General features: G+C 37.3%; 1 protein-coding gene across 10 annotated transcripts in view; it reads left to right on the top strand.

Moving 5' to 3' along the window:
* The window catches only part of TNRC6B (trinucleotide repeat containing adaptor 6B), a 142,259-nt gene that overhangs the window by 113,568 nt on the left and 10,106 nt on the right, over window positions 1–18,585 (top strand). For 9 of the 10 annotated variants that reach the window (XM_070947214.1, XM_070947210.1, XM_070947213.1 and 6 more), the window contains 11 exons: window positions 1,919–2,050; window positions 2,451–2,555; window positions 3,170–3,341; window positions 6,050–6,187; window positions 6,613–6,789; window positions 8,398–8,544; window positions 9,530–9,625; window positions 10,620–10,844; window positions 11,845–11,915; window positions 12,904–13,043; window positions 15,903–16,690. In XM_070947214.1, the coding sequence (XP_070803315.1) occupies window positions 1,919–2,050; window positions 2,451–2,555; window positions 3,170–3,341; window positions 6,050–6,187; window positions 6,613–6,789; window positions 8,398–8,544; window positions 9,530–9,625; window positions 10,620–10,844; window positions 11,845–11,915; window positions 12,904–13,043; window positions 15,903–16,290 (1,791 nt within the window). In that variant the 3' untranslated portion in view covers window positions 16,291–16,690. Of the gene's footprint in view, window positions 1–1,918; window positions 2,051–2,450; window positions 2,556–3,169; window positions 3,342–6,049; window positions 6,188–6,612; window positions 6,790–8,397; window positions 8,545–9,529; window positions 9,626–10,619; window positions 10,845–11,844; window positions 11,916–12,903; window positions 13,044–15,902; window positions 16,691–18,585 lie in introns of those variants that run through there. The other variant, XM_070947217.1, reaches the window with a different exon arrangement.

Genomic DNA, 18,585 nt, shown 5'->3' with positions numbered 1-18,585 from the left:
TTTGGGGTGCAGTGCCATCTGTACGCTGATGACACCCAGCTGTACATCTCCACCCCAGACCACCCCAACGATGCCCTTGAAGTGATGTCCCGGTGCCTGGAGGCGGTGCGGGTCTGGATGGGGAGGAACAGGCTCCGACTCAATCCCTCCAAGACTGAGTGGCTGTGGCTGCCGGCATCCCGATATAGTCAGCTGGTGCCATCGCTGACTATTGGGGGCGAGACATTGGCCCCCACGGAGAGGGCGCGTAACTTGGGTGTCCTCCTGGACGCATGGCTGTCTTTAGAAGAGCATTTGACGGCCGTGGCCAGGGGGGCTTTCTATCAGGTTCGCCTGATACGCCAGTTGCGCCCCTTTCTGGATCGGGACTCCCTATGCACGGTCACTCATGCCCTCGTTACTTCCCGCCTCGACTACTGCAACGCTCTCTACATGGGGCTCCCCTTGAGGAGCACTCGGAGGCTCCAACTGGTGCAGAATGCGGCCGCGCGGGTACTTACGGGGGCGACATGGCGCTCCCACGTGACACCTCTCCTGCGTGAGCTGCATTGGCTTCCAGTGGTCTTCTGAGTGCGCTTCAAGGTGTTGGTTCTCATCTTCAAAGCGCTCCATGGCTTAGGACCCAGTTATTTACGAGACCACCTTCTGCCTCCGATAACCTCCCACCGGCCAACACGCTCCCACAGAGAGGGTCTCCTCGGGGTGCCGTCTGTCAGGCAATGTCGGCTGGCGACCCCCCGGGGAAGAGCCTTCTCTGTGGGGGCACCCGCCCTCTGGAATGAGCTACCCCCAGGGATACGACTAATCCCGGACCTCCGGACCTTCCGCCGGGCCCTGAAGACTTTTTTATTTCAGCAAGCTGGGCTGGGTTAAAAAATTTTTAATTGGGTGAATTTTATGGGTAACGGGGTTTTAAATTGGAGAAGCCTAAGATAATTTAATTTTGTTTTAATGTATTTTAATATTTGTATTGTGTGTTTTTAATTTTGGCTGTTCACCGCCCCGAGTCCTTCGGGAGAGGGGGCGGTATAAAAATTTAATAAATAAATAAAAATAAATAAATAAATAAACGTGATCCTGATATTTACCAACAGCTGTGTGATGCTGAGACCACCAGCAATCCAGTTACCTAGGCTCTGGGTTGAAGTTGCTGAGCCAGAAAAGATCTGTATACCTTCCCCTGAAACAATCTTTCCAGTACATCTTATCACTCAAGGGTAGCTCTTCTTCTGAGCCTAGAGCTGATCAGATACAATCCACTGTCCAGCTTTTCTCACCATTTGTCTGAGACACATCCATCATCTGGCCCCCAACTTCTTTCTTCACCTTCACCTAATCTTGTTTTGTCAGTTAAAGTCTTGGTCCACCTTCCATGTTGTCATCCATCTCCATTTAGCTACTTTTCATTCTTTAATTCCATTTACCCAATATTTGCAGATCAAAATTCATGAGTGACTTAGATCCCATAATAAAAAAAATAGTTCAATTTTATGTTCAGTTTTCAAATTCATTTACCTTAAAATGGTGGATGTGGAATAATTAATCCACAACTTCTCCTCAGCCCAGTTAACTGTTCCTGCTGGCTTTCAAAAATTCAGTGATGAGCTGCCTTCCAGCAATTCCTCCTAGGAAGCAAAAACTTTACAGTAATCTTACATTTTACAAAGTGAAAACAGGTATACCATAATGGATAGTGACTGAGTATTGGGAAACCAACTCCTGGTTTGTTTGCTGGCATAAACCTCAATAAACCCCCAAAATAATACTTAATGGGGGGGAAATGAGCTACCACTTTCGTTTGGCTTAGTTTGGTGTATCTTTTTTTAAAAAAATACTAAAGTAATTTGGATTTAGAAGTATTTTTATTCATAAACCATTTTGTTGTTCTGTTACTTTTTTTCCCATTCTCTTCATATAGGTTTCTGCATCCATGCTAAAGCAATTTCCTAACAGTGGTCTGAATCCAGGCCTTTTCAATATGGGGCCCCAACTTTCTCCTCAACAGATTGCTATGTTGAGCCAACTTCCACAGTTTCCTCAGTTTCAGCTTGTAAGTAGCTGTTCTCATATGATGGCTGACTGAATTTTCTTATCCCCCATTCCTGTTCCTGTACATGGGATGCACTTGAGATAATTTTATTGTGGTTGTGTTTTAAATATATGTTGTAGGAAATACATACATACACATGGACATATGCATATGCACAAATCCTTAGTAGTAATTTGATAATAATAGTTCAAACATTAAATTTGAAACAAGTATAGATACCATTAAAAAGAACAACTCTATTATGTAAAGCCTTTGATAAATTAGTATTAAACATCAGGCTCTTCTATGATAATGTTTTTAATTGTTTTTTGTTTTCTTTTTGTTATACAAATGTACACTATCCAATTTTAAGTTTGTACAAAGTAAACTAGTTTTTTTCCTTTATTCATTTGCATTGAAGGCCTGTCAACTGCTCCTCCAGCAGCAGCAGCAGCAGCAACAGCAACAACTGTTACAAAATCAGAGAAAGATTTCTCAAGCTGTACGACAACAACAGGAACAACAGGTAATGTGTGACTTGTGAAATCTGGCAAGTTAATCAGGAAAGATAATTATTAAGTTTTATTTTATCTAGTATTTCTTCCATGGAACATAATTGAAAGCCACACTACCTTTTATTTAAATCTTTTTAAATATTGTGAATACTTTTTCAATACTCAGTAAAACCAAGATCTAATATTGAAATAAATTGAACGTTGCACTGGTTTTAAGACTTACTTTAATGAGTTTAGAAGTATATAGTAATGATAATTACTCTCATACTCGAGCTAAGACATTCTATTAAGATTATACAGTAATAGATGTATTACTTGAAAGAGAAAATAAATATTTAATCTTAATACTCTTTCCCTTTCCTCCCTGTTTTTTTAGGTATCCCTCATTTTTTAAACAAAATGGCCTAGAATCTCATGAACTTGGAAAGTTTAAAAACTGTTTTAAACTAAGCTTTGAACCATAATCCTTTGTTTTTATTAAGATAATATACGAATAGGGATTTTTGATAAAAATCACACAAACTTTTGCTTTTAGGTTTGATACAAAATGGTCCAAAATACCTTTGCAACACCAGATTGCCTATGTCTGAGGTCAACCAATTTTTGTTTGTTTCCTTAACCGCAGCTTGCCCGTATGGTAAATGCCCTTCAACAACAGCAAAGGCAGCCAGGCATGAAACATTCTCCATCGCATCCAGTTGGACCTAAGCCTCATTTAGACAATATTGTACCTAGTGGTCTAAATGTGGGTCTCTCAGATATGTCAACCAAAGGGCAGATTCCTGTATATAATTCAGGTAAACATTGTAAATATCCGTAATTTATTATTTCTATTCATCGTTACACAATAATTTTATATTGTATAATATTATATTATATATATGCTTGATTTGCTCATGTTGCTTCTTTACTGAAATTTGCCATATCGCATGAAACTCTAGCTTTGGTTTCTTTTTCTACTTAGCATTACCTAGCATTATATTTGCTAATCTTATTTTAAAAAATCTTGCTTAATTTAGACTTTTTAATAAATAGTTTATTTGTACAAAGATGCAAACAGGTGATTTAGGAGATGCATCTTTATTTATTTATTTATTATCATATTTATATGCTGCCCTTCTCCCGAGGGACTCAGGGCGGCTCACAGAATAAAACAACCCAACAATAAGTAGAATTAAAATGTTAAAATCCGATTTAAAAACCTCAAATCCCCCAAATTAAAATGCACGGCAGATCAGGGAATTTGCTGAAAGAGCCATGTCTTTAGGTCGGCGCGGAAGGTGCGGAGGTCGGGGGCCGTCCGGAGCCCAGTGGGTAAACCATTCCAGAGGGTCGGTGCGACCACAGAGAACGCCCTCATCCTGGGGGCCACCAGCCGACACTGTCTGGCCGAAGGGACCTGGAGGAGGGCAGTCCTATGTGAGCGCACTGGGCGGTGGGAGGTCGGTAGGAGGTAGTCCTGCAAGTACCCCGGGCCCATGCCATGAAGGGCTTTATAGGTGAGCACCAGCACCTTGAAGCGGATCTGGAGGACCACCGGCAACCAGTGCAGCTTGCGCAACAATAGTGTTATATGGGAGTAACGGGAAGCACCTGTAACTACTCGCGCGGCCGCATACTGATGATACCTCACCCCGAAACTACGATGATCTCACCCAGTGGCTTCATGTAGATGTTAAAGAGCAGGGGGGAGAGAACCGACCCCTGCGGCACCCCACAAGTGAGGGGCCTTGGGGAGGATCTCTGACCCCCCACCCAGACAAACTGTGTACAGCCCAAGAGGTAGGAGGAGAACCACTGTAAAACATTCATAGAGTTGAAAAACCTAATTAGGAAACACTTTGGAATTAAACTTCAGTTAATTATTGTATCCTGTGCAAGTTCTTAAATATTACAATGGCATTTTATATTGATACATTTATGGATATTGCCTTTTATAAATATTTAATTTTATGTGTTTTCTCATGAAAATAATGGTATATATAAGACAATAGGAACAAAAAAAAAAGTCAGTAAAGGCCAAGAAAGCATACTCTGATTTCTAGTTAATGGCTGTATACACTATAACTTTCTATACATGATGTACCGTTATGATTTTTCCACAATATAAATACACTGACATATTTTCATTAGATTCTACCTGTTTGTGATACAGGTTATTCTATATATGAGATGTTTTGTATTCAAGCCCTGAGTAAGACAAAAGGTTCTATGGTTTTGGTTCCAAAGAATGTTCAATAAATACATGCTCCTAGTGAGGAATGAAACCTGACCTCTACTTAAGAATCATCTATAAACCATTGTGAGCTCTTCAGATGGAGACTAGAAAAAGATATAGGAACCTAATCTAGTCACAATTCAGAGTTGAAATCCCAAGAAATTCTCAGGATTTGATTCCAGTTTTACTTTTCGCTTCATCTGACTGGGATATAAGTTACATATAGTATGTAGATAGTGATGAAATGTGTTGGGTGGGATCAGAGTTTAAATTATTTCCTGCACTCATTACAGTACATATAAGTTATTCAAATAGCTTTCAGTACTCATGATAAGAATAAATCGTTGCAAGATTGATTAAAAAATTCTACCACACATAATTCTTTTAAAATTTTATTTCATCACTTAAAAATATAAATGATTAATTGGGTCGTTGTGCATGCAAAATGTTGTACGCCCATTTCCTGTCATAATAATGCAAATAATGCAGATAAAGACTTATATCTGAAATTCTGGGAATCTCTGCTATAGCCCTATTGAAAATAGCATAGTAGATGGGACAGTACTCTTTACTATTGATGTAAGAGTGGTCTCTACCCCACTAACATGGGAACACCTGGGTTACGTAGTTGTGTTTGCAGGAACAGGAAAGTCTGGTACTCCATGATTTACAACAGTTCATTTAGTAACCATTCAGTTATAACATCACCGAAAAAACTGACTTATAACCATTTTCACGCTTACAACCATTGCAGCATTCCCATGGTCATATGATCAAACTTTGGGTGCTTCGCAACTGATTCATATTTATGATGGTTGCAGCGTCCCTGAGTCATGTGATCCTTTTGCAAGTTTCTGACAAGCAAAGTCAATGGGGAAGTCAGATTAATTTAGCAACCCCATTACCAACTTAACAACTGCAATGATTCACATAAGAACTGTGGCAAGAAAAACCCGTAAAATGAGGCAAAATTCACTTAACAGCTTAGCAACAGAAATTTTGGGGTTAATTATGGTTATAAATCAAGGACTACTTGTATTTTTAATGAATATTTGAACATAATTTTACTATTTCATTTTTTGTGTTCTTGAATTTTTTATGTGATCATAAAGTATGTCCTTTTTTAATGTCAGAATTGCTTACATTACATTAAGGTGCAGCTTAGAGAAGAGAATGAACAACAATTGATTTATTTAAATGAGCAGATGTATCTAGGTTTCCTCATTAGCACTATCGCTATCATAATAGTTGCTCATACATGCATTTAAATACATTGCTGTTTTAAAGGTTTTGGTTCAAGTAGCATGGATTATGGCATGGTAGGAGGGAAAGAAACTGGAACAGAATCTCGCTTTAAACAGTGGACTTCTATGATGGATGGCTTGCCACCTGTAGCTTCCCAAGATGCCAGTATGCACAAAAATGGTGAGAAATTAGATTATCAGAAAGAAACTTCTTTTTGCCAGTGAAATACCTATTAGAATAACCTGAACATTCTATGATAGTGTGCTTGAGTCCAGTAGCTTTTGTTTAAGCTAGATCTGATTTTTAATAGATCAAACTTCCGAAGGATAAATTTATTTATTCATTTATTAAATGTATATTCCACCCATCTCGCCATCAAGCAACTCTAGACAGTAATAAAATATACTTGTAGCATTTAATTCTACTTTCTACTTGTATGGCCTGCTTTGAGTGAATTTATTCCAGCTTTCATACGTATCCATGGCACAAGTCAGCTACATTTCAATGTACTGAATTACATAATAGCACTGGTAACAATATGATAACAGCCTCTGCTACCAGCCGGATCATTTTCTATCAGAACATATTTTTCTTCTGTTTTCCAGGGACAATTGTGCCCCCTGGAAAAGCCCGAGGGGGATCTCCCTATAACCAATTTGATATAGTTCCTGGCGACCCACTGGGCAGCCATACAGGTCCTGCTGGTGATAGTTGGCTACCAGCCAAATCCCCACCAACCAGTAAAATTGGAAGCAAATCCAGCAATGCCAGCTGGCCACCAGGTAATTTCAGTGTGCTCTATGAATGAGTAGATGGAAAAGGAATGATATCCTTGTTTATATGTTAATTTATTGTACAGTTTTGACTGTTGAGCAAACACTGTCTTTTGATTCCAAGTCTTCCACTATTTGACCATCTGAGTTTGTATAAATTTGTTTAAAGTTATAAATAAGCTTTTGTATAGTCAAGTTCGGGGAATTGTTTACTACAGTTTACCAAATTATTTAGTATTATCCCATGATACTTAAGTTACAAGTTAGCTGAAGCTGCTGATTTGAATACAAAAAATAAGCTGACATAAATCTTGAGGCCAGACAAGTCATCATAAGGGAGAACAAATTTCACTAATCTTAATTGCAAAGGACCCAATTGTTTCTTAATGGGGCTAAAATTGTCTTCCTGTATTCAGAGTTTAGTTTTTTCTTTTCATCTGCATCATCTTTTCTGTGACATACTCCTTGATTCATATCTCTGTTACTGATTTCTTCCCACTAGGTATTTGTGCAGTTTATCAAATATACCATAATATATGTTAACTGCTCTCTTTTGGAGTGAACAATATTATATACAAAACACAGAAAGAAATATGAAACCTAATATATCAAAAATTGAGAGCTTTAAGAGCCAATTTGGTGTAGTTGTGAAGGTGTTGGCCTAGACTATGAGTTTTAGTCTCACCTTGGGCATGAAAGCCGGCTGGGTGACTTTGTACCAGTCACACTTTCTCCGCCAACTCGCCTCACAAAGTGATTATTCTGGGAAAAATAGGAGAAGGAAAGAGTATTGATAGGTTCTCTGTCTTGAGTTGTATATGAAAAAACAGCAGGATAATAATTTTTTTAAAAGGTCCTAGATAAGAAAACGGATATGAACTAGTTTATATCTATACCCTACATTTCTGACCTTACAAACCATCCTTGATTCCATCATGTTCATACACAACTGCAGACATTCTCTTTTGATCTTTTAGAGTTTATCAAACTACTCATCCAAAATAGTTTAATAAATCATGTTATCAAGGAGATAAAACATAGACCAGTGTCACTGTCTCTCAGCTCTAGGAAGAAGGAAATATCAAACTATTTCCAAAAATGTTTCCCAAACTACAAGAACGTGTCCTTCCCATCACCAAGAGTCAAAGGTGATTTGATGAATCATAACATAACAATATTGGAGTATCACCCCCAACAGTCAGCTCCATACATTCCTGTGGGGTTAGTTGATTCCAAGGCTATTCAAGTCATAAATGACATGTAATTTTGGAGATACCTGATTGAATTAAATAGTGGTGTTAACTACATCATATTATGCATATACACAAATCCCTCTTAAATAATGTAATATTTCTTTAAGATGTTCAATAATTCTGGAAGGAGAGGAGAAAATACTTTGGTGAGAGTTTGTGGCATAATTGTGCCATCACATTTGTAATCAATTTTTTAAAATATATATATATATATATATATTATCTGTACTAATACAGATTTTTTTTCAAACTATAGCATTTTGAGATAGATACATAATTCTGCTTATTGCAGAATTCAGAGTATTATTGAAACAGTATCATAAACACATTATTTTAAACAGCAGTATTTATTGTTTTGTTTCAGAATTTCAGCCAGGAGTGCCGTGGAAAGGTATTCCAAACATTGATCCTGAATCTGACCCTTATGTGACCCCAGGAAGTGTGCTGGGAGGTACAGTCACAGCCCCCATTGTAGATACGGATCACCAACTTCTGCGGGATAACAGCACAGGTTTGCAGGATTATAATACCTATTTTATAGTTGCTAGGATGGAGCCATGCACAATACAGGTAGTCCTTGACTTACAACAGTTCATTTAGTGACTATTCAAAGTTAACAACAGTACTGAAAAAGGTGACTTAAGACTGTTTTCACACTTATGGCCTTTGTAGCATCACCATGATCATGTGATCAAAATTCAGATGCTTGGCAAGTGACTCATAATTATGCCCGTTGCTGCGTCCCAAGGACATGTGATCACCTTTTGCAACCTTTTGACAAGCAAAATTGGGGAAGCCAGATTCACTTAACAACTGTGACAAGAAAGGTTGGAAAATGGGGCAAAACGCACTTAACAAATGTCTTTCTGAATAACAGAAATTTTGGGATCAATTGTGATTGTAAGTCGAGGACAACCTGTACAAGTAATAGCCTATTTGTTGGTTGACTAATTATGGGAAAAAGAGATTTATTTACTGAGAAGAAAGGTTTATTTGATTTATATCCTCCCTTTACTTATCCCAATTCAAGGTGGTATATGTAGTGTTCATTCCTCCTCCTATTTTTCCCACAGTAAGAATCCTATAAGATGGGTTGGTCTGAATGAGTGGCCCAAAGATTTCTGATGCTTTAACTTTTCTCTAAGTGCTGATTCTTCACTGCAGCTTTTCCCTCCCTCTTATGTGACTAGTTTTAAAATACATTGCAAGGGGGAAAAGAGGGGAGAAAGGCTTGTCTGGGAGTGTGACATGTTGGCATAAGTGAAAAATTGAGCATTGCCATGCAAGATAACAAAATACAAACTGAAAATCTTGTTTTACCTCTTAACTTACAAAATGTAAATTCTGAGAATTGAAAGCATGAAAGCTGCTATAATTCTAATTAGTAAGGCATATACACACATGCAAACAATTTTAATATGTTATATTCAGTATCATAGAAAGTTCTTTTTCAAATTTGAAGATCACTGAGTTTTCCTCTCCTTTTCTTTCCATAGGGTCTAATTCTTCCCTCAACACCTCGCTGCCTTCACCTGGTGCCTGGCCCTACAGTGCCTCTGACAATTCTTTCACAAATGTTCATAGCACTTCAGGTATGTGCCTTTATATTTTCAACTCAAGTAAGAGAATAAAAGAAAAGTGGAATCTATCTATCTATCTATCTATCTATCTATCTATCTATCTATCCAACTCACAATAAAAATACAAAATTACGAGTAAAAGATAGGAGGGGAGGGAGCAAGATGTGCAAGGGGGTAGATGAGATCTACTACCGTGTTTCCCCAAAATAAGACCCTGTCTTATATTTTTTTGAACCCTGAAATAAGCGCTTGGCCTTATTGCCATGTGCTCAAAAGCCCGATTGGGCTTATTAACAGGGGATGTCTTATTTTGGGGGAAACGGTATTAGTCCATCAATTACCTCCAACATGATTTAATGGGCTGTTCCATAAAACAAAAGAATAATTATTAAACAATAATATTGCTTAACGCATTGTAAGCCGCCCTGAGTCTCCGGAGAAGGGCGGCATATAAATCAAATAAAAAAAAAAAAGAATAATTGTTTGCTTACCGGTAATGTAATTAACTGATAGAATGTAATAATGAAGCTGGTAACAAAATAAAGACATTTAAGGAATACCAACAATGAATACCATTTACTTAACCGAAGCAAAAACTTCATCGCATCCCTTTAGCAAATTTTGGAAGTTGGAAAGAAATGTAGCCTGGAATAATGTACATGTTGGAGGATTGGTCTTTTTTTTGTGGAAACCTCCATCAAGTAAAAAGAAATACTGTACATATAATGTCTGTTTTCTCCAGATTTTCTACCACTTCCTCCAAAAAGCATGATGTGGTTGTCAGAGAGTCAGGGGCCATCTTGTTATGGAAGAAAATCATGAAGTAGCCAGAGACTTGCCTTTATTTTTTTCTTAGACAAATGTAGAGTGATAAAAATGACCCAGATGTGTTGCATCAGATTTTTTTTTAAGCCAAGCATTTTAAATAGTCTGACAAAAACAGAACTTAGTTTATGATGTATTTATTAATGATTTAATTATCACTTTTTCCTTTTATCCATTTCAGCAAAATTCAATGATTACAAATCAACGTGGTCCCCAGATCCCATAGGACCTAATCCAGCTCATCTCTCTACCAAGTTATGGAAAAACCATATTTCCTCAAGAAACACTACAGGGCTGCCACGCCCACCTCCTGGTCTGAGTAATCTGAAAACATCCTCTCCCTGGAGCAGCACAGCGCCCCGCTCACTCAGGGGGTGGGGTACGCAGGATTCAAGGCTTGCCTCTGGTGAATACTTTTTTTAGGATTATTATAAGCCAAAGAAGGGTGTATTAATAGATCAGATAAGAGATTTTTAAGTTTCTTCAATAAAAAACTACCTAATCTATAAAAATCAATTGAATCTTTATTGAGAAAATAGAATGAGAAAAAATCATGAGAATTCTAGAAATAATATATAGTTGTAAGGAATAAGTATGTATGTGTATTTTTGAAGTAATCTGTGCAATCACACATACGAGTTTTGAAAACATGCGAAAAAAAATATTTTGAATACACACAGGTGCAAATAAAAATGTTTTGGTGGAAGCTCTCCATCAGCATTTAGTACTTTTATTTCAAAAACTGCTGACAAGAACTTTTCCTTGTCTTCCGAAATAATGGAAGCAAATGGATAATACCCAATGCACAGGAACCCCCACCCCCACCCCCAGGTCAGAGCCCAGCCCTTGCTTGAACAAATAGAAATTGTACACTACTTTCTGATATTGGATGTTAATATTTATTTTAATTTAATCTAATTTCAGCCCTACTCTTCTTGTTCTTATTCTTTTGCTGTAAGGTAGAAGTACAGAAAGTAAAGAAAACTTGTTTCCATACCTTTTGTGTAATGCTCATGTGTGTCTAACCTTCCACTTTCCTTTCCACTGCAGACATTGTGCATTGCTCTTGGCTTTAGTATCAATAGCTGCTGCAGTGATTTGTTAAGAACAGATCAGCAAGAAAGGATTGAGGAGCCTTGGTCCTTTAACTATTGGGTATTTGAGGTGGGCTTGCCACCAAAATAAGAAAGAAAGAAAGAAAAATTCTTTCAGCTAGCAGTAAAATGTTGTTAATATTGATCTGATTGCTAAATTCCCTGCATGTGATCACTCAGAACAATTGCAGCTAAACAACCAGTCTTTCTTATTGGCAAGTTAAATAGTTCCTATAAATATTAATATGTATTTTGTTTCCAAATTATAAATTAAGATGAATACAAATGCTTGCTGTTTTAATAATTTTGCAGCCTCTACTTGGAGTGATGGTGGTTCTGTACGTCCCAGCTACTGGCTGGTTCTTCACAATCTCACTCCGCAGGTATTTCTACTTTCATCCTCCTTTTTCTTACTAACTCTTGTACAATATTGTATTGTGTTTTTTAAAAGGCCATAGCCCTGTGCTTCAATATGACAATACTTAAAAACCGAAGAAATTATTAAGTGTCAGATTTATCACTGTTATTTCCAGTTCTGCACTCAGTCATAACTGCCAGTTTCTTTCCTCTTTTTTCCTTAGTGAAATTATAGAATATTTCTAATACAGCTGCCAAAAAGTTTTTGAACTTCTGTTAGAATAACTGCCGGTACATGCCTGATTTTAACTCTTTATTATAACTTTATCTTAGGTAATTCCAACCAGTCACAATTATGCAGATTCCTTCCTTGTATGCATTTAAGAGTCCATGAACTGCCACTCAGTGTGAAAGACTGCTAAAGACTGGCTTAAATTAGGTCTTGTCACATGATCACAATCCAGGCACTTGATGTCTGATTTGTGGTTGCGATGGCACAGCCAGCCACTTTCACACAATTTCCAACATTCCCTGCCAGCTTTCCCCAAGCAAAGTTAATGGGGAAGCTGGGAGGAAGCCACTCCCTTTCTGCTGCTTTTTTGCCTGCCCACACTATAGTGCCTATCCATGGTACCGACCACCATAGTGCAGCACCCGCCTGCCCACCATAGTATCTGCCTAGAGCACATACTCCCCTGCCCACCTGAAGCTCTTATCCGTTTTCTTACTTGCCTGGCACTCCTGCCTCTGTGCTTAACAGCCCATACAATCCTGGGACTGTGACAGTAACAAGGACTGCCCTTGCTAAGCAATGCAGTCATGTGACATTGTGCTTTACAGCCACATTATTTAATGACAGAAATTCAGGTCCAAGTTGCTGTTGTAACTCGAGGACTACATATACAATATGCTGCCTGATTGCTTTTTGTTCTGTATATTACTTTTAGTATGTTTGAAGATGAAAAATCCTCAGTTTCCTTATTTTAATAACCTGTCTTTGCTATTCTTTTTAAGATTGATGGGTCAACTTTAAGGACCATCTGCATGCAGCATGGTCCATTGCTGACATTCCATCTCAACCTGACCCAAGGCACCGCCCTTATCCGGTACAGCACCAAGCAGGAGGCAGCTAAGGCCCAGACTGCACTGCACATGTGAGTTTTACAACAATCTACAAACATTCATTGACTTGTTTTGTCAATATATAACATTCTTGGCTCATTTGTTTCATCTATGCATTCTTCAGATATGACTGACAATTGCAGAAGAGTTTATTTTTGAAAACTATTATTTTATGCATTTCTTGGAATAGAGATGGCCCTGGTATGCTGTGCATACTTGAATAGAACAGTGTTTGTAGATGAGATGGGTGAAACTAACAAGTTAATATTTAGCTTCCTTCTTGATAAAGTTTATCATTCTACAAATGCATTCATCCTCAAGATCACCAATTTAAAATTTAGAAAATTAGCAACACTGAGATTTTAATTGCCATTCATATAGAAGTTTCACTTGAATTAATTGCAAATCAAAATTAATGTTCTAGGTTTTCCCAGATAGGATAATATATTGCTCTTCTCACCACAATTGCAGTTTTAGAAATGCAATAGAATGTTCAAAAGTCACTTAGAACTATGAATTGGGATTTGTAATACTACTTTTTTCATAAATAGTATTACAGAATCAAAAGAGCCTTACTTTTTATAGAATAAAAACAGCCTTACTTTTAAACGGTTGTCATAAGGCTGTAAAGAGCAACAAATATCCATGATTTTACTGATCATCTTAATGCAGAATAGTTGAAACATTTGGAACTTTATGTTTGAAAATTGTTTATCTAGGAAGTGATAAACTCTTAAGCAATATTATAGTATGGAAAATTGGTTGGAAATTTTCCTTCCTCATTAATATAATGAAACATTGGCAGTAGATTCAAAACTAAATGGGGTACATCACACACTTTCTAATTAAGTTATAACTACTATTGCACTATTTAGTGATAGTCATTGGCTTAGATGGTATATGCAAGGAATTATGTAATTTAACGAACAGAAACATCATACTTTTTCTGAATAAGGTACTGCACTTAGTTGAACAAGGAATATTGTATCTTGCTTATGTACTTATCAAAGGAAGCTTACTAGTTACTTTAGAAAAAAAATATTAAACTAGATATAGTTTGGTCTAGTTGAATAAAACTATTTTTATGCAATATATTGAAAAGAAGTAGGGGACTATTTTGTTCTCTGAGGGAACCACTCTGAACTGTAGACAAAGTCCATTTGATGACCTTCTAGTAGTTGATAATTACTGAACAAGCAAACAAATTGTTCTGTTAATGATGTAAGTTTTTTAAAAGGCTGAAATAGCATTCTCTATACTAGTTTTGAAATATTTTAGTTATATTTTAATTATACTAAGGTAGTTTGAAATTAACAGAAATCCCCTAAGATTTTCAACTATTTGTGTAACAAATAGTCACTTGCTTATTTCCAATTATATTTCCACAGGTGTTTGTTTGTTGTACCGGTAATATAAATATAAGAAACTGTACTTGTACAGAGCAAAATTAAGAAGCATAATACAGGGGTGCTTGGTGCTCTTTGAGCTTGGTTGTTTTCTTGCTTATTTTCTCCAAACTAGGTAACATCATAAAGAGTAAAGTAAAGAGTGAGGTTTTCTCTCAGTTTATATTCTAGTCACTTGCCCCGTCATTGTTGGTGGGGTGGTCTTGGAGATTCTTTGGTTGGGCTGCTTATTGTCAAGTTATAGAAAAGACTAAAGATCAAAACACCTCCCCATCAGCAATCAGCACCCAAATGACCATAGATTAACTCCAAGAGTAACATCAGACCAACAATCAAGTAAACAATACCCCAATCAAAGATCTGCCAAACAAGCCAACAGTAAGCAGCCCAGCCAAAGAACTTCTAAGACCACTCTCACCAACACTGTCATTTCAACCCTGAGCTACAAATAATTCTCCTTTATTGGAGCCGTAATACACATGCGGAGACTGACTATCCCACTTCTTCTTTACTTCCTCTTTTATCATTTCGGATGTCAAGGAAACTATTCCATTGACATCCCAACTAAAATCCCTAGTAGTGTATCACATTCCAGAAGACACCTTTATCTGCTGAAGTATCATTTTCTGGATGTAAAACCTGAAATAAAAAGCAAGGTAGAAGAGCTTTTTTTTTTTTTTAACAGAAGCATAATGGTCTGTGTCAGAGGTTCCCCAACCTTCTCACCTCAAAATAGCTTAATGTTTCAGTAAGTTTTTTGCAGCACTTAATGGTTCCCAAATAATGTGCTGGGTTACCTGGGGCACTGCAGTGCAGTTTGAGAACAAAATACTTGACAGAAACACCAAATTAAACTGATAGATACTAGGCTTAGTAGTAGCATGATATCCAACTGATGTTGAGTATTATGTTTTCATTGAATGTTTAACATATCCTATTTCCTCTTCTAAGTCAATTTTTATTACAGTCACAGACCAGTATTACAAATAAAAGCATTAAAAACAATAATAATAATAAAATAAAAAACAGACAAAAATGTTGAACACTGCTTGAAACAAAACAAAATAACACACTTACTCCCATATAAGTCAATTGTGATAAACAATATGAATGGCTGGAGTTCCATCATTTATTTTTGTTTTAATCCCTTTCTCAAAACCTTACTTTAAAAAAGAAAGAAGAAAAATAATTATACAGACCTGCAGTTTCCAAGCTGCATGCCAATGCATCTTGGGACATTGCAATGAACTCACCTAATAAAATACCCAGGAAATACTGATCTCTTTTATGTACAACTGCTATCATCACATCAATATGAAGTAGCTTCTTTGAATGTGGCTAAATTTTGTTCTACTGATTGCAAAATTAGGCAGATTCTAACTGCCCACTGATAATCCACCACTCATAGTAATATATTATTTTAGACATTTGAACTCTTGTTTGTTTGTTACTCTTCACTCTACCATTTTGGCTTTTTTTTTATAGGTGTGTTTTGGGAAACACTACCATCCTGGCTGAATTTGCAACAGACGAGGAAGTTAGTCGCTTTCTGGCACAAGCTCAGCCTCCTACTCCTGCAGCAACCCCCAGTGCACCCACAGCAAGCTGGCAGTCTCTTGAGGCAGGACAGAATCAGACAGATCCAGTTGGACCTGCTTTGAATCTTTTTGGTGGGTCAACAGGGCTTGGGCAGTGGAGCAACAGTGGTGGCGGCAGCAGTGGGGGTGACCTTGCTGGTGCTTCATTATGGGGGCCTCCAAATTATTCTTCAAGTTTATGGGGGGTTCAAAGTGTAGAAGATCCCCACAGAATGGGAAGCCCTGCTCCCTTACTACCTGGAGACCTTCTAGGCGGAGGGTCGGATTCAATCTGAACTTAAAACTTTCAACTCTGACCTCGTGACCTTTTTGGAACAGCAGCAGCACTAACGTGACCTTTTCTTTTTTTTCAACTTGCAATAAATACATTTTAAAAGGAAAAAAGAAAATGGAGAGAGAAAAAAGGTGGGTCATTGACAGGACCGTCTGAGCACATAGTTGCCTCCCTTACAACTTCAGTTTTTTCGTTTGGAATATGAATCCAAAAAGAGAACATATCACTCTTGAAATACTTGAATCATGAACGCCAACTTAGAAAGACAATGTGAAGCAAGTACACATACCATTTAAAACTAAACACAAAAAATTTAAAAAAAATTAGTTTCTAGTTTTTCACTTTTTCATGTTATACGGAAGTTGTTGCTAAGAAACATATATACTGAAAAATAGCTTTTTAACTTTGTTTGCACTGGGTGTGTTTCCGTCCTTAGGTCTACTATGTTGGGGGTGGGGTTCAGAAGAATTGGGGTGGGTTGGGAGGGAAAGACTTGACGGAGCCTCACTTTAAAAAACAAAAAAGGAAAAAAAACACTTTGTGATTGGCTGGTTGATATATACCAGTATGTTCTGGCACATGTAACTGCCTGTGTGTGTGTGTGTGTATCTGTGTGAGAGTGTATGTCTGCATGATTGTGTGTGTGTGTGTGTGTGTGTGTGTGTGTGTGTGTGTATGTGCGCGCGCACATTTCTGTCTTGAAAAGCTGCATTGTTGTTGGTCAGCAACCTATCTGACTAGATTCTTAAACTGAATAATGATGGTGCCTGTTGCAAAAATCAAATTGATCTGTGTTTCAAATCTTATTAGTTGGTGGTATTTTAGCAGGGTATTAAGTGCACTACAAGTTGTGTTCTGACCCTGTTATAAAGCAAAACACTGCCATATCCTAAGGATTTGGTGAGAGGGATGCCAATGTGTAATTTTAGGGTTTCTGGGAAGGGAGAGGGAAAGAGAGAATGTAGAATTTTGTTTTGCCTAGAAGTATATTTTTCTTTAATAAGAGTTATTGGCAGAACCCAAGGTTATTTCTTACGAAAAGGCTTTTCTTCTTTTGGAAACCTTCCAGAAGAAAGAAAGCATCACATTTGTTTGTGACAAAGACCTATACAATGGTTGAAGCTTCTGCAATCCTAAAGAATTCACTCCTGAAGCCTGTATGAAGATTCTTATCCATTCATGGAAAACCCACTAATAATTCAGGCCAAAGTATATTTTCTTGATCTACTGTTATGACAGAGTTACAATGTCAGTAGTTTGCTGGCCTGTCACCTATTGAAAGCACATGCAGCAACTTTTGTTCTCTTTCCCCCATTGTGTTACCTGTGCCAGGCCTAGGTGTATTACAGCACCAGATCATCACTGACAGAAACGTTTACTTAAGAATGTTCTTAAACCAGTGTGTACTTTGAGCATTTTTTTTCTCTGTATTTTTCCATGTATGTCATGCTTAGGGTTTGCTTAGGCGGACATATAACTGGCAAAGACTTCTTTTGTTTATAAAGTATTGCACCTTTATTATTTTTACTTTTCCCTGTACTGTTGCTTTTTATTGTCGGTATTTAAAGAAAGGTGGTGGTGGTTGTTTCTTTGTTTTAAAAAAACAACCATTATAGTAGTACTCCAGGCATGATAGGGGAGACCTATCATTAATTCAAAAGATAGCCAGTGTCTACACTGGGAACAGAATTGCTTATTGTGAAGACAGCTGTAGCAAACATTGCCTTTATAGCAAAGGAGTTTTCAGGATGGATAGAATGGATAAAAACAAGTAGGGAACTCATTGCAAATATTCTTTAAAGTACTAGAACTTGGCTCTGGCTTTTCACTAGGTTTGCATTATACTGAATAAAAAAAGAAGTGCTGCAATATTCTGTACCAGCAAATACATTCATACTCCAGCACTTGGAAGTAGCAGATAATATTGTACAGTTTAAAAACAGAAGAATCTTTCTCCTTCAACAGTTTCATTGAACTATACAGTGGTGTGTCTGGTATATAAATAGAAGTGTTGATAGCAAGTTTAAAACAAACGTTCTTGCATTTATATCAAAAGGGAGATTTGCGAATTAATTTGGAATGTGAATTCTTTGACACAAAAAAGACGAAGGGAGTGCCCACGTTTATATTTGCCTGTTTCACTATCATAGTAAGTAGGTACACATAAGCAGGTGTTATGCATTTAAACTTTAAAATCTGCATATGTAGATCTTCAGCATTTTCCCTTATTTTGCTTTTATTCTACCTTGTTTGTGTAAGCAAGATCATTTTTTTAATCCTGCCAGTTATGTTTCCA

This window comes from Pituophis catenifer, unplaced genomic scaffold, assembly GCF_029215685.1.
Source record: "Pituophis catenifer annectens isolate HBS135680 unplaced genomic scaffold, rPitCat1.0.hap2 SCAF_7, whole genome shotgun sequence".
Classification (NCBI taxonomy): Eukaryota; Metazoa; Chordata; class Lepidosauria; order Squamata; family Colubridae; genus Pituophis; species Pituophis catenifer.
Note: the sequence above shows the minus strand (reverse complement) of the source record. Positions and strands in the feature narration are given on the sequence as shown.